The sequence below is a fragment of the Rattus norvegicus genome, chromosome 11, assembly GCF_021556685.1.
Source record: "Rattus norvegicus strain SHRSP/BbbUtx chromosome 11, alternate assembly SHRSP_T2T, whole genome shotgun sequence".
In the NCBI taxonomy this organism is placed as follows: domain Eukaryota; kingdom Metazoa; phylum Chordata; class Mammalia; order Rodentia; family Muridae; genus Rattus; species Rattus norvegicus.
The window spans coordinates 42,069,878-42,091,646 of NC_141544.1; the positions used below are offsets into that span (position 1 = coordinate 42,069,878).

A 21,769-nucleotide genomic window follows, 5' to 3' on the forward strand; every position below is an offset into this window, starting at 1 on the left:
AGTAGGAGGAGTTCTGTGAGTTTGAGGCCAGCCTATTCTACAGGGCTAGTTACAAGACATTTGGGGCTGTATTACACAGAGAAACCCTGTCTCAAAAAAAGAAAAATAAGATAGACATGTAGAGAGAAAAAAAGAAAAAGGAAAGGACCAGTGTTATTTAGATAATGATCACTGATATCATTTGTGTATCTATGAACCCAAAGAATTTCAGATAGGACACTAAAATCAGAAGGAAATCATTTAATGAAATTGTCCAAAATCTATATTTACAATGGAGTCATCTTATTTCCATAGACATAACTCTATTACAGACTCCAACTTAAAATGCTAAGCCACAAAATGCTTTACTTCGTGCAAGTCATTTTTTGGCAAACTTGTCAAAATTTCAAAGTTGAAAATCTTTCATTGAAGTTTTTCACCTTTCATACCAATACTCTCTCCATCTGCTAAACAACAAAAAACAGTTTATGTGCCTGGTGTGATATTTTTCAGAGAGTACATAAAATTAGTTCTTCGTTGGTTTGTTTGTTTCTGTTTTGTTTTTGTTTTTGAGGGCAATATACTGGGGATGCCATCTAAAGTTTTGCATGTTATATATGCATATACTGGAGCATATTTTGGCAATTGTCCATAGGATTTCTGGAAATAGGTGTGTGTATGTGCATGTGTTTCATATGTGTATGTGCATGGGCATATGTATGTATGTATGGGTCATGTTCTTTTCATGATCTACTTACTTTATCCTCATGATATTATCTATAACAGGGAACAGTTTGCTAGGTTGACAGTAAGTAAGTCATAGTAATCCTCTGTATTCTACCATGTAGCACAGACATGTACAATGTAAACGCACACAATATTTTACTTGGGTTCCAGTGATTTTTTAAACTATGTCTGCCTGCTTCTACCACAAGTACTCTTATTCACTGACCCATTTCCAGCAGGGGTGTTGGACAAACTTGTAAAGTTTTATGTTCATCCTTTCTCTGCAAAGCTAACTTGACCAGAGTTGAACCAGAAGATTATTAATACTTACTTTAGTTCAACCACTCAACCACAATGCCTTTAACAGTGACACCTATAAGACCTTCACAAAGGTAATCACATAGCACATACAGTTTATGCATAGAAATGGTCTTATATTTACTGTTGATTTTTAAAAGCAAGATGCAATAAAACAAAGTGCTTAGGAATAAATTAAAATACATTAACACAAGATGGCAACTACCCACCAAGGAACAAATAACACAACCAGTAATCAGCATATTGTTCATGAGAATGATTCAAGCATCAACACTCAAGATATAATTCACTTAAAATTACAAAATAATCTGACCCAGGTCTTGCAGTATTTCATTAATTACACATCATATCACTGAAGTTATATTTAGTCAATCACCCTTGGACAAATCAGCTCCTTTTCAACAGTTCTTTGTTCAAAATGAAAATACCCAAAAGTAAGGCAAGCCATCAGTTTGATCATAGACAACCCTTTAGTCTTGAGAAAGTACATGGTAAAAGTAACTTTTATTCACCTGATGTAAATGTTGTCTTACTACTGAATAGGCTCACCCTTTTTAGTTCTTTCTGAACACAGGCTGGCTGGTTCAACTCAGCTGTTCTGGATCAAACTCCTCTCCATGATCACTGGCTCAAACTGGTTTCTCTCTGGTTCTCGCTGAACTGCTCGGCCTCAAACTAATTCTGGCAATTTCTTCTCATCTTCTGGCACCTTCTTATTCTCTGGCTTCAGCTGCTTCTAATGACCTGCACTGCACTACATGAACTCAACTCCATTGCACTGTACTCCCTGCACTGACTCCCAACTGACTACACAGAACTCAACTCCACTCAACTAAACTGACTGAATTGACTCCCAAATGACTGACTGCTCCCTTTGTAATGCTCTGCCATTTTGTATGGTCACAATAAATGCTTGGAAATTTGCTACTATACCCATAGTTTCCAGAAAGTTAAGGTATGATAATGGTGTCAGAAAATATCTAATACCTATAGCAAAGTTTTGATCACTTTGCTGTAACCCGTCAACTTGATGTAACCAGAAATGTGTTTTAAATATGTGCCATCTTATTACTTTGTTTTATTACTATGAAATTGTTCCCTTGTCAGAGTAGGATATTTAAGGAAACATCTGTCTGTGTACTTAAGCCATGCTCTTCCATGTTTACTCCAGAATAAACCATCATTTATTCATTTGAAACAACAAAATAAGGGGAAAATAAACAAGTTCATTTCATTGGAGTAAAACTCAGCATATATAAAAGTAAAGTAACTATGTAATGATTAATATCATCTGAGAGAACCATGAGCTGTACTCTATAAACTACATGAAGAATAACCTGGAGACATGAAAATTGTACCAGATCCTTTATTTGACCATGAGATCCTGAGAGAAGAGCACAAGAATCTCAGCTATGTAGCATTGTGTGCCCAGTAAATCACAACACTTGTGATGCTGTCTGCAGCACAGGGCAGAGACATGTGACCCTATGATGCCTGTGGTTTCCCTGAACAACAACCCAGCTGTATAAAAGGCCCTTGGCAGGTGGTGACACCCAAACTCAAGGAAACTACTGCCTGTCTTCCTCTGAACACTCAACTCCTGACACTATGTGCTACTACAGCAGCTACTATGGAGGCCTGGGCTATGGCTATGGTGGCCTAGGCTGTGGCTATGGCTCTGGCTATGGCTGTGGTTATGGCTGTGGCTATGGCTGTGGCTATGGTAGCTATGGTTATGGGTGCTGCCATCCACTGTGCTGTAGAAGGTACTGGTCCTGTGGCTTCTACTGAGGAGATTCAGCAGCTGCTCACTCCAAATTTCTTCATTCCAGATGTTCTTAAATATCTTCATAAATTCCTGCCTTAATTTAAAATCTCTGAGGAATAATAGGAGAAACATAACATGCCCAACGCATTCTTCCTTCCTCTTTACTCTGATTACATGAATAGTTGTAACAATGCTCTTTATTCTCATCATAATGACTTGTAAAATGTGGTCTGCTTAGATTCTTTCCCATGCCTCCTGCACTTGCTTTAAATAAAGAAATTTGTTGAAAACATTTTTTTCTCATTTTTTTAGTAAATGTGAGATGTATGTTTCTCTTTTTATTGGATATTTTCTTTACTTACATTTCAAATGTTACCCCCTTTCCCAATGTCCCTTAGGAAACCCCTATCTATCCTGTCTCCCCCTGTTTCTATGAGGGTGCTCTTCCACACACCCACCCACACCCTCCCACCTCTCTACTCTGGCATTCCCCTACACTGGGGCATCAAGCCTTCATAGGACCAATGGCTTCTCCTCCCATTGATGCCTGACAAGTCCATCCTCTGCTACATATGTGGCTGGAGCCATGGGTCCCTCCATGTGTACTTTTGGGTTGGTGTTTTAGTCCCTGGGAGCTCTGGGGATATCTGGTTGGGTGATATTGTTGTTCTTCCTATGGATTGCTAACCCCTTCAGCTCCTTCTGCCCTTTAACTCCTCCATTGGGGTTCCCAATGGAGATGTATGTTTCTGAATTTATATTGGATTGATTGTACATGTTAGATTTTTGTGCACAAATGTAAAGATATTAAAGGAGGAAAAAAAGGGAACAAAAGTTCAGTTAAGGTACCTACATTCTCAAGAATGGGTAGCTATCTCCTGAAGTTTAGTTTAAATACCCAGGGCCATACCTTAAAGAAATTGATGGTCTATCTCCTAATAGGTATCAAATGGCAACAGACCCTTATCAAAAGGTAGGTGTGTGGTCCCATCTCCTGATATCGTGTTGGAATTTACCTGCCTTGTGCTTGCACAGGTCTTATGCATTTTGCCTAGTCTCTGTGAGTTCATAAGGCCAGCTCCCTGCTGTGTCTGGAAAACAGTTTTCTTGTAGTCATCTGCTGTTTCCTCAAGTAGAGTTGAGAATACCATACCCTTTTTTGGTGCATTTTGTCCAGTTTGTGATCTCCGTGATGATCACAATACACTCCAAATTGTTATGCCTCTGCTCAAAGTTGAAAGGCTCTCTAATCTAAAGATATAAAAAAAAAATACCCTTAAAAGTTTTTCTTTAAAAAAAGTCCAGGGCTATTTACCAGAACACTAGTAGTAGTGAAAGAGCGTACCCCTAAACGGGGAACGTGTCTCTCGCTCCGATCGCGGGGTGGGGTGCCCCCAGGAATCACGAGTAGCCATTCTTGATGTAACAGCAAGAGGTAGCTTTTACTAATGAGATCCCGGGTCTTAGCGGGATCCCGGGTCGACACGTATCTCACACAGGAGACAGAGGAATCGACCCCGAGCTTCCAAACTCGGGGGTTTATATAGGGGAGGTAAGGGGCATTCGAGAGGTTACACATGATTGGTCAATTCAAAAGGTGCACGGTTACTTTCAGCGCGAAATGACATCAGCAAGGAGTATGTGTTATCTAGCAGCTCGGCAGGCAGGTAGGGTGACTCATCTCACTCAGGAGGATGAAGGAAGGGGAGGGGGTGGCTACGGATGGTCAGTGTCCTTGGGGCTGATAGCTGGTTTGGCAAGTCCTATCTCTGGCTCTCCCTCAGGCACGTCCGGCCCTGCACATCCGGACTCTGACAATGAGCAACCTTTATGAAACTCTAGTTCTGCACATTCGGGCTCTGACAATGAGTAACCTTTATGAAACTCTAGTTCTACAGTAGGATCTCCCTTAGGGTCTCTTTGCAGGATCTTGTCCAAACAATGGTTGTTGGGGACCAGGACCGGACTGCCAGACTGGACAAGGCTAGAGCCCTTCCTTGAGCAGATTCCTGAGGAAGGCTTGACCTTTTCAAAGAAAGAACATGTCCCCGGAAGACTGTTGTCTCATTGTCTAAGGAGAATATATTGTGGTTTAATGATTCACCTTATGTGTCCTTGGGCACTTGCCAGTACTCCCCCCCACACCCTAAGCTTCAGTTCCTGCTTCAATTCCTGCTTCAGAGCTTTAAATGCTGTACATTCTTCTCAATAAACAGACCTTGACAAGGACACTGCTTGGTCTCTCTCCTCTTTCTCGCCCGTTCTCCCGCAGGTATGTGTCCCCCTGTAGTGCCATATTGGATTTGGGCCTGGCCGCTTTGTAACTGCATGGCCACAGTTAAGAAGTCATGGGATTGTTGGACAGAGGCCTCTCCCATGTATTTACGGCACAGGAAGAAAAGACCAAGTAGTAAACACCCGGTGTCTCCACTGCATGACCTCTGCTGAGCCTGGCTGATGCATGTGGAACCGACACACCTGGACCACACCTGGGTGGTGGTCAGTTTACTTCTGCCTTTTACTTCCTCAGCCTTTATCCTGGAGATTTAGGCTGGTCTTCTGGGATTTCTCCCTAATTAATTCAGGTCTCCTAGTCGGTCTTTTGTTACTGAAGTCACAAGCCAGGTAGTCACCAGCCAGGGCTTCCCACTGTGCTTCCCAGTTATTTTCTTCCTGGAGACTTGGGTATATAAGTGGTGAATAAAGCTACAGGAGTCTCTCACTCTTCTTCCTCACTCTCACTCTTCCTTCCACTCTTCCACTCTTCCACTCTTCCACTCTTCCTCTGTCTCTCTCTCCCTCTCTCTCTCTCTCTCTCTCTCTCTCTCTCTCTCTCTCTCTCTCCCTCTCTCTCTTCCTCTCTTCCTCTCCTGGCTTGACACGATAACCTGTGTGTGTGTATGTGTGTTTCTTTCATCCCGTAGGCTTTCGCCCGATTCTCGGTACTGTGTCGGTGCTGCCGCTGACATCCCCCTCGACCCCCACGAATAACTGGGTCCCTGCTGGCGGGGGCAAATGGTACCATGTTGGGTTACATCAGTCTTATGAACTTATTAGATTCAATCACAAAGGGGTAGTTAACTCCCAAACTCCTCATGTTCATATTATAGCTGTGCACATGTATTAACAGTCTAGTTATTCCTTTTACCTCACTGAATTCACAGGTAGTTAAAAATGAACATGTATTTTACCTTCTATTTGTATGCATACTACCATTCAGTACAATGATAGTTACACTATGAGGGTGAAGCTATGAGGTCAGGACAGGCTTGAGCTTTCCACATTCTCTGGCTCAACTAAGTCTTCATCAAGAGGGTGTTTTGGTCTGATTATGGAAGTAAACACTAGTATTGATCATAGCTGTAATATTTGTAGGTCTGTGGGACCTTATTGGTCAAAAATTCCTAAAGAGGTAACCTACTCCTGGAATGTGACTTTTATTTCTTAACCTGTGGTGTCTTCTGTGGGTGTTATTGCCTAATACAGGGTATGTCTATTTTAATACAAATATTCAATATGTATAGGAATATGAATATATTTATATCAAATTCCACTGATCAGTACATCTATTTTTAATGTCAATACCATGGTGTTTGTCAATCTAGCTTCATAAAAATCAATATATTAGTAAAAGGCCATGTGCATGTGCACAGAATATGTATATGAGCACTTCTACAAGGGCAAGATTTCCATGCAACTTTCATGTAAGGTTGTTAGTGTTAATTATCCATCCTTTCCTTCATTCTCATTAAGCAACCTACTGAACTCTTCCTGCTCCATCATAACTTTAACCCCTTGACACCACTGTATTCTTTCTCAAGCCCACTCAGAGCCTGTTTCTCTTGGGCACATGCAAATGGCCCCTTACTAATAATGTTGACAACTACAACTCTACAGTAGTAAGCAACATGGTACTGACATTAAAAATGTGTGCACTGATCATATGGAATCTGATGAAATATATGAACTATCTGCCATAGGAATGTACCACAGAGAAATGACTCCGGACTTAAGAGCAACAGCATGACCCGCAGATCCCGGCCTGCAGCAGGTCTCTGCCCCCAAACCCCGTGGGAGAGAGACCTCACCGCCTGGTCAGGAGGGCACTCCTGAGGCTGCAGAGCGGAGGAGACCACCAACACTGCCCACACCTGCCCACATCCCTGGCCCAAGAGGAAACTGTATAAGGCCTCTGGGTTCCCGTAGGGGAGGGCCCAGGAGCGGCAGGACCCCTGCGCCTGAGACACCGCCGGAACCTGAAGGAAACAGACCGGATAAACAGTTCTCTGCACCCAAATCCCGTGGGAGGGAGAGCTAAACCTACAGAGAGGCAGACACGCCTGGGAGACCTCTGCATTCTGCGCACATCCAGATGCCAGAGGAAAACACCAAACGCCATCTGGATCCCTGGTGCACGGAGGCTCCCTGAAAGAGCAGCGCAGATCTTCTCGGTTGCTGCGGCCTCGGAGAGGACTTAGGCAATACCCAACGAGCACACTTGAGCCTCGGAACCTCAGAAAGGACCAACTTTTCCCCTGCAAGTGACCTGCCTGGTGAACTCAAGACACAGGCCCACAGGAACAGCTGAAGACCTGTAGAGAGGAAAAAATACACGCCTGAAAGCAGAACACTCCGTCCCCATAACTGGCTGAAAGAAAACAGGAAAACAGGTCTACAGCACTCCTGACACACAGGCTTATAGGACAGTCTAGCCACTGTCAGAAATAGCAGAACAAAGTAACACTAGGGATAATCTGATGGCGAGAGGCAAGCGCAGTAACCCAAGCAACAGAAACCAAGACTACATGGCATCATCGGAGCCCAATTCTCCCACCAAAATAAACATGGAATATCCAAACACACCAGAAAAGCAAGATCTAGTTTCAAAATCATATTTGATCATGATGCTGGAGGACTTCAAGAAAGACGTGAAGAACTCCCTTAGAGAACAAGTAGAAGCCTACAGAGAGGAATCGCAAAAATGCCTGAAAGAATTCCAGGAAAACATAAATAAACAAGTAGAAACACATAGAGAGGAGACACAAAAATCCCTGAAAGAATTCCAGGAAAACACAATCAAACAGTTGAAGGAATTAAAAATGGAAATAGAAGCAATCAAGAAAGAACACATGGAAACAACCCTGGATATAGAAAATCAAAAGAAGAGACAAGGAGCTGTAGATAGAAGCTTCACCAACAGAATACAAGAGATGGAAGAGAGAATCTCGGGAGCAGAAGATTCCCTAGAAATCATTGACTCAACTGTCAAAGATAATGTAAAGCAGAAAAAGCTACTGGTCCAAAACATACAGGAAATCCAGGACTCAATGAGAAGATCAAACCTAAGGATAATAGGTATAGAAGAGAGTGAAGACTCCCAGCTCAAAGGACCAGTAAATATCTTCAACAAAATCATAGAAGAAAACTTCCCTAACCTAAAAAAAGTGATACCCATAGGCATACAAGAAGCCTACAGAACTCCAAATAGATTGGACCAGAAAAGAAACACCTCCCGTCACATAATTGTCAAAACACCAAACACACAAAATAAAGAAAGAATATTAAAAGCAGTAAGGGAAAAAGGTCAAGTAACATATAAAGGCAGACCTATCAGAATCACACCAGACTTTTCGCCAGAAACTATGAAGGCCAGAAGATCCTGGACAGATGTCATACAGACCCTAAGAGAACACAAGTGCCAGCCCAGGTTACTGTATACTGCAAAACTCTCAATTAACATAGATGGAGAAACCAAGATATTCCATGACAAAACCAAATTTACACAATATCTTTCTACAAATCCAGCACTACAAAGGATAATAAAGAGTAAAGCCCAACATAAGGAGGCAAGCTATACCCTAGAAGAAGCAAGAAACTAATCGTCTTGGCAACAAAACAAAGAGAAGAAAAGCACATAAACATAACCTCACATCTAAATATGAATATAACAGGAAGCAATAATCACTATTCCTTAATATCTCTCAACATCAATGGCCTCAACTCCCCAATAAAAAGACATAGATGAACAAACTGGATACGCAACGAGGACCCTGCATTCTTCTGCCTACAGGAAACACACCTCAGAGACAAAGAAAGACACTCCCTCAGAGTGAAAGGCTGGAAAACAATTTTCCAAGCAAATGGTCAGAAGAAGCAAGCTGGAGTAGCCATTCTAATATCAAATAAAATCAATTTTCAACTAAAATTCATCAAAAAAGATAAGGAAGGACACTTCATATTCATCAAAGGAAAAATCCACCAAGATGAACTCTCAATCCTAAATACCTATGCCCCAAATACAAGGGCACCTACATACGTAAAAGAAACCTTACTAAAGCTCAAAACACACATTGCACCTCACACAATAATAGTGGGAGATTTCAACACCCCACTCTCATCAATGGACAGATCATGGAAACAGAAATTACACAGAGACGTAGACAGACTAAGAGAAGTCATCAGCCAAATGGACTTAACAGATATTTATAGAACATTCTATCCCAAGCAAAAGGATATACCTTCTTCTCAGCTCCTCATGGTACTTTCTCCAAAATTGACCATATAGTTGGTCAAAAAACGGGCCTCAACAGGTACAGAAAGATAGAAATAATCCCATGCGTGCTATCAGACCACCACGGCCTAAAACTGGTCTTCAATAACAATAAGGGAAGAATGCCCACATATACGTGGAAATTGAACAATGCTCTACTCAATGATAACCTAGTCAAGGAAGAAATAAAGAAAGAAATTAAAAACTTTTTAGAATTTAATGAAAATGAAGGTACAACATACCCAAACTTATGGGACACAATGAAAGCTGTGCTAAGAGGAAAACTCATAGCGCTGTGTGCCTGCAGAAAGAAACAGGAAAGAGCATATGTCAGCAGCTTGACAGCACACCTAAAATCTCTAGAGCAAAAAGAAGCAAATACACCCAGGAGGAGTAGAAGGTAGGAAATAATCAAACTCAGAGCTGAAATCAACCAAGTAGAAACAAAAAGGACCATAGAAAGAATCAGCAGAACCAAAAGTTGGTTCTTTGAGAAAATCAACAAGATAGATAAACCCTTAGCCAGACTAACGAGAGGACACAGAGAGTGTGTCCAAATTAACAAAATCAGAAATGAAAAGGGAGACATAACTACAGATTCAGAGGAAATTCAAAAAATCATCAGATCTTACTATAAAAACCTATATTCAACAAAACTTGAAAATCTACAGGAAATGGACAATTTCCTAGACAAATATCAGGTACCGAAGTTAAATCAGGAACAGATAAACCAGTTAAACAACCCCATAACTCCTAAGGAAATAGAAGCAGTCCTTAAAGGTCTCCCAACCAAAAAGAGCCCAGGTCCAGATGGGTTTAGTGCAGAATTCTATCAAACCTTCATAGAAGACCTCATACCAATATTATCCAAACTATTCCACAAAATTGAAACAGATGGATCACTCCCGAATTCCTTCTATGAAGCCACAATTACTCTTATACCTAAACCACACAAAGACACAACAAAGAAAGAGAACTTCAGACGAATTTCCCTTCTGAATATCGACGCAAAAATACTCAATAAAATTCTGGCAAACCGAATCCAAGAGCACATCAAAAGAATCATCCACCATGATCAAGTAGGCTTCATCCCAGGCATGCAGGGATGGTTTAATATACGGAAAACCATCAACGTGATCCATTATAAAAACAAACTGAAAGAACAAAACCACATGATCGTTTCATTAGATGCTGAGAAAGCATTTGACAAAATTCAACACCCCTTCATGATAAAAGTCCTGGAAAGAATAGGAATTCAAGGCCCATACCTAAACATAGTAAAAGCCATATACAGCAAACCAGTTGCTAACATTAAACTAAATGGAGAGAAACTTGAAGCAATCCCACTAAAATCAGGACTAGACAAGGCTGCCTACTCTCTCCCTACTTATTCAATATAGTTCTTGAAGTTCTAGCCAGAGCAATCAGACAACCAAAGGAGGTCAAGGGGATACAGATTGGAAAAGAAGTCAAAATATCACTATTTGCAGATGATATGATAGTTTATTTAAGTGATCCCAAAAGTTCCACCAGAGAACTACTAAAGCTGATAAACAACTTCAGCAAAGTGGCTGGGTATAAAATTAACTCAAATAAATCAGTAGCCTTCCTCTACACAAAAGAGAAACAAGCCGAGAAAGAAATTAGGGAAACGACACCCTTCATAATAGACCCAAATAATATAAAGTACCTCGGTGTGACTTTAACCAAGCAAGTAAAATTTCTGTACAATAAGAACTTCAAGACACTGAAGAAAGAAATTGAAGAAGACCTCAGAAGATGGAAAGATCTCCCATGCTCATGGATTGGCAGGATTAATATAGTAAAAATGGCCATTTTACCAAAAGCGATCTACAGATTCAATGCAATCCCCATCAAAATACCAATCCAATTCTTCAAAGAGTTAGACAGAACAATTTGCAAATTCATCTGGAATAACAAAAAACCCAGGATAGCTAAAACTATCCTCAACAATAAAAGGACTTCAGGGGGAATCACTATCCCTGAACTCAAGCAGTATTACAGAGCAATAGTGATAAAAACTGCATGGTATTGGTACAGAGACAGACAGATAGACCAATGGAATAGAATTGAGGACCCAGAAATGAACCCACATACCTATGGTCACTTGATTTTTGACAAAGGAGCCCAAACCATCCAATGGAAAAAAGATAGCATTTTCAGCAAATGGTGCTGGTTCAACTGGAGGTCTACATGTAGAAGAATGCAGATCGATCCATGCTTATCACCCTGTACAAAGCTTAAGTCCAAGTGGATCAAGGACCTCCACATCAAACCTGATACACTCAACCTAATAGAAGAAAAACTAGGGAAGCATCTGGAACACATGGGCACTGGAAAAAATTTCCTGAACAAAACACCAATGGCTTATGCTCTAAGATTAAGAATCGACAAATGGGATCTCATAAAACTGCAAAGCTTCTGTAAGGCAAAGGACACTGTGGTTAGGACAAATCGGCAACCAACAGATTGGGAAAAGATCTTTACCAATCCTACAACAGATAGAGGCCTTATATCCAAAATATACAAAGAACTCAAGAAGTTAGACTGCAGGGAGACAAATAACCCTATTAAAAATGGGGTTCAGAGCTAAACAAAGAATTCACAGCTGAGGAATGCCGAATGGCTGAGAAACACCTAAAGAAATGTTCAACATCTTTAGTCATAAGGGAAATGCAAATCAAAACAACCCTGAGATTTCACCTCACACCAGTGAGAATGGCTAAGATCAAAAACTCAGGTGACAGCAGATGCTGGCGAGGATGCAGAGAAAGAGGAACACTCCTCCATTGTTGGTGGGATTGCATACTGGTACAACCATTCTGGAAATCAGTCTGGAGGTTCCTCAGAAAATTGGACATTGAACTGCCTGAGGATCCAGCTATACCTCTCTTGGGCATATACCCAAAAGATGCCCCAATATATAAAAAAGACACGTGCTCCACTATGTTCATCGCAGCCTTATTTATAATAGCCAGAAGCTGGAAAGAACCCAGATGCCCTTCAACAGAGGAATGGATACAGAAAATGTGGTACATCTACACAATGGAATATTACTCAGTTATCAAAAACAACGGCTTTATGAAATTCGTAAGCAAATGGTTGGAATGGAAAATATCATCCTGAGTGAGCTAAGCTAATCACAGAAAGACATACATGGTATGCACTCACTGATAAGTGGCTATTAGCCCAAATGCTTGAATTACCCTAGATGCCTAGAACAAATGAAACTCAAGACGGATGATCAAAATGTGATTGCTTCACTCCTTCTCTAAAAGGGGAACAAGAATACCCTTGGCATGGAAGAGAGAGGCAAAGATTAAAACAGAGACTGAAGGAACACCCATTCAGAGCCTGCCCCACATGTGGCCCATACATATACAGCCACCCAATTAGACAAGATGGATGAAGCAAAGAAGTGCAGACCGACAGGAGCCGGATGTAGATCGCTCCTGAGAGACACAGCCAGAATACAGCAAATACAGAGGCGAATGCCAGCAGCAAACCACTGAACTGAGAATAGGACCCCCGTTGAAGGAATCAGAGAAAGAACTGGAAGAGCTTGAAGGGGCTCGAGACCCCATATGTACAACAATGCCAAGCAACCAGAGCTTCCAGGAACTAAGCCACTACCTAAAGACTATACATGGACTGACCCTGGACTCTGACCTCATAGGTAGCAATGACTATCCTAGTAAGAGCACCAGTGGAAGGGGAAGCCCTGGGTCCTGCTAAGACTGAACCCCCAGTGAAGTAAATTGTTGGGGCGAGGGCGACAATGGGGGGAGGGTTGGGAGGGGAACACCTATAAGGAAGGGGAGGGGGGAGGGGGATGTTTGCCCGGAAACCAAAGAATTATTATTAAGTATTAAATAAATAAAAAAACTGAAAAAAAAAGAGCAACAGCATGCAAATGTGACCTCATGATACTAGAAATCTCTGCAGAGTAATACACACCCATCATTCAAGGAGGGAGGGGGTAAAGTACAGCAGGAAGCTTTAGCTTCTACACATCAAATAACAGTTAGCATTTAGAACTCAAAGATCTAAAATCAAGAAAACATAGGACTCAGAATATTAAATAGTTTGTCACTGAAAATGTTTCTCTCAAATAATGAAATATAAATGATAGAGGAACCTATTAAAATTCTTTCAGTATGATCGGTCATCAGAGAATTACATATCAAACTACCTTGAAATGTCTTCTTACTTCAGTCATAATGGCTAAAATGGAAAACACAGTGGACTGGTAATATGTATTACAGTTGTTGGGTAGACAAAGTGGTACAGCCTTGTAGAAATTGGTTTGATTTGAAGCTTGCTCTGGGTAAATCCTGTCAATTAAGATCTCAGCCTACCAAGTTCAGATAGCTCATCTGAGCATTGTGCAAAATGAGTGGAGGACTCCATTTACCAGAAGGGCTTCCCTTCTCTGAGCAGAGGCTCTTGTACACCATGAGGGAAGAAATGTAAGACACAGAAAAACAGCCTCCCCAGCATGCACACACCTGACAAGTATACCACAGGTTCCTGAATGGAAAATAACAAAGCCAAGTACAACAAGAACAAATCTAAAAATATACATCTCTTAAATGATCGAGCTATGCCATACTTGGCCATATACTTATAACTGTTTATCCATGATCATTGCTGTTTGATTCAATATATTCAGGAAACAAAAAAGCCTTGATTTTCATTACAGATAAATGTATATTCAGAGCTCTACTGATAAAGATGAGGATACTTGCAGCTAACCAATGGATGGAGCACAGGGACGCCAGTGGAGGAGTTGGAGAAAAGACTGAAGGAGCTGAAGGGGTTTGTAATCCCATAAGAAGAACAATATCAACCAACCAGACCCCACCAGAGCACCCAGGGACTAAACCACCAACCAATAAGTACGCATGAAGGGACCCATGGTTCCAGCCACATATGTAGCAGAAGATGTCATTGCCCAGCATCAACAAAAGGAAAAGCCCTTGGTCCTATGAAGTCTTCTTTTCCCAATGTAGGGGGAATGCCAGAGTGTTAAGATAGGGGTGGGTAAGTGGGAGTGGTAGTATCCTCATAGAAGCAAGGGGAGAAAGGAGCGGATTTAGGGGAGGGAGAAAAGAGATAACATTTTAAGTGTAAATACATAAAATATCCAAGAAAAATAAAGTTAAAAGAAAAATGTTCCATTTACATAATTGAACATAGTTGACCTAAAAGACAAATGTCACAGATTTTGTTGATGTAAGCTTAGAATCTTCAAATATGTATTCCATTTAGAATACCCTATATACTGTTAAGAAGTTTCCTGGACTGACAAACACATTTAGTCTTTTCATAGAAAATTTCATGTATGGTTTTAGATATAGGTACCTTCCTTGCACCACCACACATACAATTGTTTTTTCTTATATAATGATCACAACTGAAGTGGAAGTATTTGCAGCCTCAATAGAATTTCACATTGAACACTGTAAAATTAAAAGAAAATCTTAGAAAACTGTTCAATAGCTGTTTACCATGATGTTATCTCAATCGTATAGATTATTCTCTGTGACAAATCTAGCTGACTAAATGCTTAACTATATGTATCTTTTGATACAAGATATATTTTGGTAAGTTTATGAAAAGTTAAGGATTTTAATCTTTCAAACATGCTTCTTCGCCCTTCAAAACAATAAGGAGGACGGGATAAGGGGACAAGAAACAGGGAAAGTGGATAACATTTGAAATGTAAATAAAAAAATATCCTATAAACAAAACAGTGATCCCTCTGTCAGCTACAAACTGAGATGAAGTGCTTATGGCTTCTCTGGTTTCTCTTAAGGAGTCTATAGAGTTTCTTTTGTTTCTTTCTTTGTTTTTGCTTTTGTTTTTTTGTTTTTTTTTATAGGACTTCATTGGTTATCTAATGTTTGTGATTGCTGTGTATGAATAGCCTGAAGAATATTCTGGCAATTGTCCATAACAATTCTCTGAGTAGGTATGCGTATGTGAATGTATATATGTAAATATGTGTGTACATTTCCATTTCTGTGTCATATATGTGTGTAGTGTAAGTACAGATATGTTTCAGTAGATGGTCGATGTGTGTAGGTTAAAAATCAAGATAATTTTTCATGGTCTTTGCTTTATCTACCAATTTGATGCCCATAAGGTTAGGTCTCTCATGGAACACGGAGTTAGACTGACAGTAAGTCATACTAATGCTCTATATCTTACTGTAGCTCTGAATAAAGGACTGTGAATACACCCAGATTTTTACATGGATTCTGGGAATTTTTAACTAATCCTCGTGCTTACACAGCAAGAAGTCATCCATCCAAATTAAATAAAATAAAAATTAAATTAAATTCCTAAAGTTATATCTATACTTCCTCTGAAGAGCTAATTTGACCATGATTTAAAAGGAAGTGTGTAAAGACTTACCTTTCATCACCCACCAAATCAGAATGCCCTTCATAGATTCACCTACAAATCTTCACATGAGCTCCTAAAGGAAAATGTATTACACATATCATTTATGCATATAAATGGTCTTAGGTTTCCTGTTGATTTTAAAAGCAAGATGTAATAAAACAAGTTATTAGGAATAAATCCAAACATAAGACAGCAACTACTCACAAAGTAACAAATAACATAACCATAATTACCTTACTGTTGATGAGAAAGACTCAAAATGCATAACCCTCAAGATAAGACTCATTTAAAATAACAAAAAGAAAGTTAAAAATAAAGACATTCTTTTGTAGGTTAATAAAATCAACATGTGTTAAAAGCAAACAAATATGTAATGATTTAAATCAAGGGAGAGAATCCGGTTTTGTATTATATAAACTACACAAAGAATGACCTCGAGACCTAAAAACTGTATCTGAACCATTATTTGACCATGAGATCCCGAGGTAGAAGCACAGGTATCTCAGTTATGCAGCATTGTGTGCCCAGTAAATCGCAACACATGTGATGTTGTTTGCAGCACACGGCAGAGACATGTGACCCTATGATGCCTGTGGTTTCCCCAACAACAACCCAGCTGTATAAAAGGCCCTTGGCAGATGGAGACACCCAGACTCAAGGAACCTACTGACTGCCTTCCTCTGAACACTCCACTCCTGACACCATGTGCTACTACGGCAGCTACTATGGAGGCCTGGGCTATGGCTATGGTGGCCTAGGCTGTGGCTATGGCTGTGGCTATGGCTGTGGCTATGGTGGCTATGGTAGCTATGGTTATGGGTGCTGCCATCCACTGTGCTGTAGAAGGTACTGGTCCTGTGGCTTCTACTGAGGAGATTCAGCAGCTGCTCAGTCCAACTTTGTTCACTTCAGATGTTCTTAAATATCTTCATCAATTTAAAACCCCTGAGGAATAATACATGAAACACAACATGTCCACCCTGTTCTTCTCTAATTTGATTTCAGAAATATTTGCAGCAAAGTTCTTCATTCTCATGAGTGCCTTGTAAAATGCGGTCTGCTTGCATTCTTTCCCATATGTATGTGCTTTAAATAAAGAATTTTGTGGAAAATATTTTATTCTCATTGTTTTACTAAATGTGAGATGTATGTTTCTGAAATTGTGAATTCAATTGTAGATGTGTGATTTTTTGTGGACAAATATGAATGGATTAAAGAGGCAATGAATAGGAGCAAAATGAAAAAGAGAAGGAAATTTTCTCTTCAAATTTCCTTCAATTGGTAGGCAATTTTAATATATTCATATTTCTGCTATTATGATATCACAATGAATTTGTGAGGGAAGTTATTTCTCTGACATCACATTCTTTTGTTTGCAACTTACATTTGGGGAACTAACACGTATAGGTTCTCTAAATATTTTTCAATCTAAAATTTCTTCAAAAACTTCTACAATGAGTGTCACCATACACAACCTCACCCTGTTCAGGCTTTCCTTTCCTTCACATGCTCTCTAACACCCACTTCTGCATAATATCCATTTTACTAATAACTGTATCAATATTGAGACTTTGACTTAAATTTTTTAAAATTCACCTTTAGTCATCTTTAGGTTCCCTCTAAAAATATTTTTATGAAGATTCTCTATTTTAACATTAATTTTCTTTGTATTGTTTATTTTTAATTATTTCAATGAACTTATGTTTTTGATGTCTATTTCTTTGTTAAAAATATAGTGTGTATATTGGAGAACCTATGAGATGGGTGCGTTTAGACTTTTTTCTTTTTGATGCTCGCTTTGAATTCATATTACATCACATATGAGAATAAGCATAGAGTCTTTTAATTTTGTATTCTTTTTCTTGTTAGTTCTTAGTCCAAGAAATTCCATAGGTTTTTTTTTCCCCTTATCTTCTCAGATTTGCCTACTGTATTCCAAACAAATTTCTGTCCTCTTTATTTTTCTTCAAATTCCTCAAGTCCAATTAATATACCTAGATACTCTAAGATGGATAACCATCGTAAACATCTAGTTACCCGGGTCCACACCCCTAAACAAACTGACTCTCCATCTCCTAGCAGCCATCAAATGGCAACAGTCACTTATCTAAAGTAGGAATGTGTTCCCATCTCCTGATACCATGATGGAATTTTCCTGCCTTGAGATTGCACAGTTCTAGTGAATATTTCCACTTCCACAGTCTCTGTGAGTTCATAAGAGCAGCCCCCCATTGCTTCTAGGAAACAGTTTCCTTGTAATCACCTGTTGTTTCCTCAAGTAAAGCTGAGAGTAACCAGTCTTTTTCTGTGCACTTTGTCTAGTTTGAGATCTCTGCAACAATCACAATACACTCCAAAAAGGCATGCCTCTGCACAAAATTGAGAGGTTCTCTGATCTAAGAGCATAGCAGTATCCTTAAAAGTTTCTCTAAAACCTGGTCTATTTATAAGAATACTAGTAGTAGGACCACCCTGAAGGACTATTTACAGTTTCTTGTCCAAATAATGACTCCATGTTGGATTGCATCTGCCTTGTGGAATTAAACGCAATCAGAAAGAGGTAGATTACCCCTAAGCTACTCAGGTTCCTGTTACAGATCTGCACATTTATTAACACTTCAGTCATCTTTTTAGCTCAGAGAGTTCACAGGTTCTTAAAAATGATCATGTATTTTATCTTGCAATAGTGTGCATACTAACATTCAGCACAATGAAAGTTACACAATGGGGGTAAAGCTTTGAAGTCAGGGCAAGCTTGAGTTCTCCATGTTCCATGACTCAGCCGAGTTTTCATCAGTAATGTTTTGTGGTCATGTACTGAAATACACAATAGCATTGGCAATACCCTGTAATATTTAGAGGTCTCTGGGCTAAAAAGAATACTGGAGTGTTAATATGATAATATGTATACACAGCTGTGTATGTATATATAAATCTATGTGTGTGTGTGTGTGTGTGTGTGTGTTGTCATGGATATATGTTGTGTAAGCATAAATAAATTTCAGTAGATGACGGATGTGTGTAGTCGCCAAATGAACACATTATATCATGCCTTTTTTTTCTGTGAATCAATTAAAAGGAAAATTACACGAATTTAAGGTTTAAAAATATAAAACTAAAAGAGTAAGCCCCAAAAGCCACAGACTCAGGGCTAAGCCCTGTGGCCAGGAATAACAGGCCATAAAGATAAAGAAAAGGAATACAAGAGAACTACTTTGCTTATCACCCGGTGTGAGTAACTGTTCTCTGTTCTGCCCCTGTGATGTTTATTTAAGCCCCTACTTGTGCTTTCCAGCCATTGCATCCTGCAGAGAGCACCCCAAGAAACCAGCGAGCCAAGCCTAACCAGAGGTGTTTCAAATACAGATGCTTCATCAATTCTGACAAACTTTTAAAAATAATGAGGACCTGAAGACCCTACCCTTCTCCTGATTTAGTAGCTCTGTTCCAGGAACCAGGGGGCCATAAAACCTTTTGGCGTCCATCCCCTTATCTCCTGGAGACATAAAACAATCCTGTAACTTATGGTGCCTTCCCCTTTGACATCCCCCATCCCCTGGGCTCACAGCCTCTGCCTTTAAATACTCTTTCTCCCAGCCTCTTGGGGTCTACACCTCTGTCTTCGGCATGAGAAACGTGTCGGCCCTGAGATCTCTGTAGTAGGTCTCCGTAATAAACCTCGTCTTTGCTTATTACATCCAAAATGGTCTCTCTGTGTCTGGGGTCCGCGATTTCCCAAGACTTGAGTAAGGGTCTCTCTGCGTGGGATCTTTCACAATGAGGTCCCTATTAGATTGGTTATCTCATAGAACATAGACTGACAATCAGTAAGTCATTGTACTTCCCTTGTATCTGAGTCAAATTTACAATGTGTCGGTGCCCCATGCCTGCACCGACACGGGTGAAAGCCTGCGGGATTAAAGAAACACACACACACACACACACACACACACACACACACACACACACACACACACAGGTTATTCGTGTCAAGCCAGGAGAGGAAGAGGCTTCTGTAGCTTTATTCACCACTTATATATCCAAGTTCACCAGGTAGAATATATCTGGGAAGCACAGTGGGAAATTCTGGCTGGAGACTTCAGTAACAAAAGACTGACTATGACTATGTGACCTGAATTAACTAGGGAGAAATCCAGGAAGACCAGCCTAAATCTCCAGGACAAAGGCCCAGAAGACAAAAGCCAGGAACAAATTGACCACCACCCAGATGTGACCCAGGTGTGTAGGTTCCTGGCCAGACTGCTCCTTTGTTAGGAACAAAAGGCTTCCACATGCATCAGCAGGGCTCAGCAGGGGTCGAACCCTGCAAGAGACCCAGAAGGGTCTGACAAGGAGGGGTGAAACATTGCAAGGGACCCAGGAGGCTCTGACAACAATGGAGTGTAAGAATTTGAATACACCCGCAATTTTTTTTTTTGGCAAGGAGGTGTACCCATTTTTTTTTAATTAACTTGAGTATTTCTTATTTACATTTCGAATGCTATTCCCTTTCCTGGTTTCCAGGCAAACATCCCCCTAATCCCTCCCCCTCCCCTTCTTTATGGGTGTTCCCCTCCCCATCCTCCCCCCATTGTCGCCCTCCCCCCAACAATTTACTTCACTGGGGGTTCAGTCTTAGCAGGACCCAGGGCTTCCCCTTCCACTGGTGCTCTTACTAGGATATTCATTGCTACCTATGGGGTCAGAGTCCAGGGTCAGTCCATGTATAGTCTTTAGGTAGTGGCTTAGTCCCTGGAAGCTCTGGTTGCTTGGCATTGTTGTACATATGGGGTCTCGAGCCCCTTCAAGCTCTTCCAGTTCTTTCTCTGATTCCTTCAACGGGGGTCCTATTCTCAGTTCAGTGGTTTGCTGCTGGCATTCGCCTCTGTATTTGCTGTATTCTGGCTGTGTCTCTCAGGAGCGATCTACATCCGGCTCCTGTCGGCCTGCACTTCTTTGCTTCATCCATCTTGTCTAATTGGATGGCTGTATATGTATGGGCCACATGTGGGGCAGGCTCTGAATGGGTGTTCCTTCTGTGTCTGTTTTAATCTTTCCCTCTCTCTTCCCTGCCAAGGGTATTCTTGTTCCCCCTTTTAAAGAAGGAGTGAAGCATTCACATTTTGATCATCCGTCTTGAGTTTCATGTGTTCTATGCATCTAGGGTAACACCCGCACTTTTTAATAGTTTCTTAAGATTTTTCCTAATCCACATACTTGCGCAGCAAGTAGTCATAAACACTACTTTTAGTTAAACTCACAAAGTAATATATCTATCATTTTTCCACAGACCATTTAAAAGGAAATGTGTGAATATCTACCTTGCTTTGTCCACTCAACCATAATGCCAGAGTATCATCTACAAGATGTTCACATAAGTTTTCAAAGGGAAACACATGACACATAGTTTATGCACATAAATAGTTTTTTTTTTATTTTCTACTAATTTTTAAAATAAGACGTAATACAAAAGTGCTTAGGAATAAACAAATACATTACTGTAAGATGCCTACTACACACCAAGGAACAAATATCATAACCAATAATTAATTTAATTTTCATGAGAAGGACCAAAGTAACATAATACTCAAGATAAGACTCATTAAAAATAGCAACAAAAAGAGGATAAAAAATGACCTTCCTTCACAGATGTAATCAAAACACAAATATGTAAAAGGAAGAAAAGTATGCAATGATTTATATCATCTGACAAAAGTTATGTGATTTATTCAATAAACTACATGAAGAATGACCTAGAGACCTTAAAATCATATGAGATCCATTATTTGACCATGAGATCCTGAGGTAGTAGCACAAGTATCTCAGCTATGCAGTATTGTGTTTCCAGGAAATCACAATGCTCATGATATATTCTGTAGTACAGCGCAGAGACATGTGACCCTATGATGCCTGTGGTTTCCCCAACAACAACCCAGCTGTATAAAAGGCCTTTGGCAGATGGTGACACCCAGACTCAAGTAAACTACTGCTTATCT

General features: G+C 40.2%; 2 protein-coding genes across 2 annotated transcripts; both read left to right on the forward strand.

Moving 5' to 3' along the window:
* Nucleotides 1–2,631: 2,631 nt before the first annotated feature.
* Nucleotides 2,632–2,833, forward strand: LOC102551406 (keratin-associated protein 20-2-like). The gene has a single exon (XM_087577419.1). It carries the CDS (start codon nt 2,632–2,634, stop codon nt 2,812–2,814), a length of 183 nt encoding a protein of 60 aa, XP_087433545.1. The 3' UTR covers nt 2,815–2,833.
* A 13,628-nt stretch (nt 2,834–16,461) lies between these two features.
* Nucleotides 16,462–16,823, forward strand: LOC102551497 (keratin-associated protein 20-2-like). Its single transcript, XM_087577420.1, has one exon. It carries the CDS (start codon nt 16,477–16,479, stop codon nt 16,642–16,644), a length of 168 nt encoding a protein of 55 aa, XP_087433546.1. The 5' UTR covers nt 16,462–16,476; the 3' UTR covers nt 16,645–16,823.
* The last annotated feature ends 4,946 nt before the right edge of the window (nt 16,824–21,769 follow it).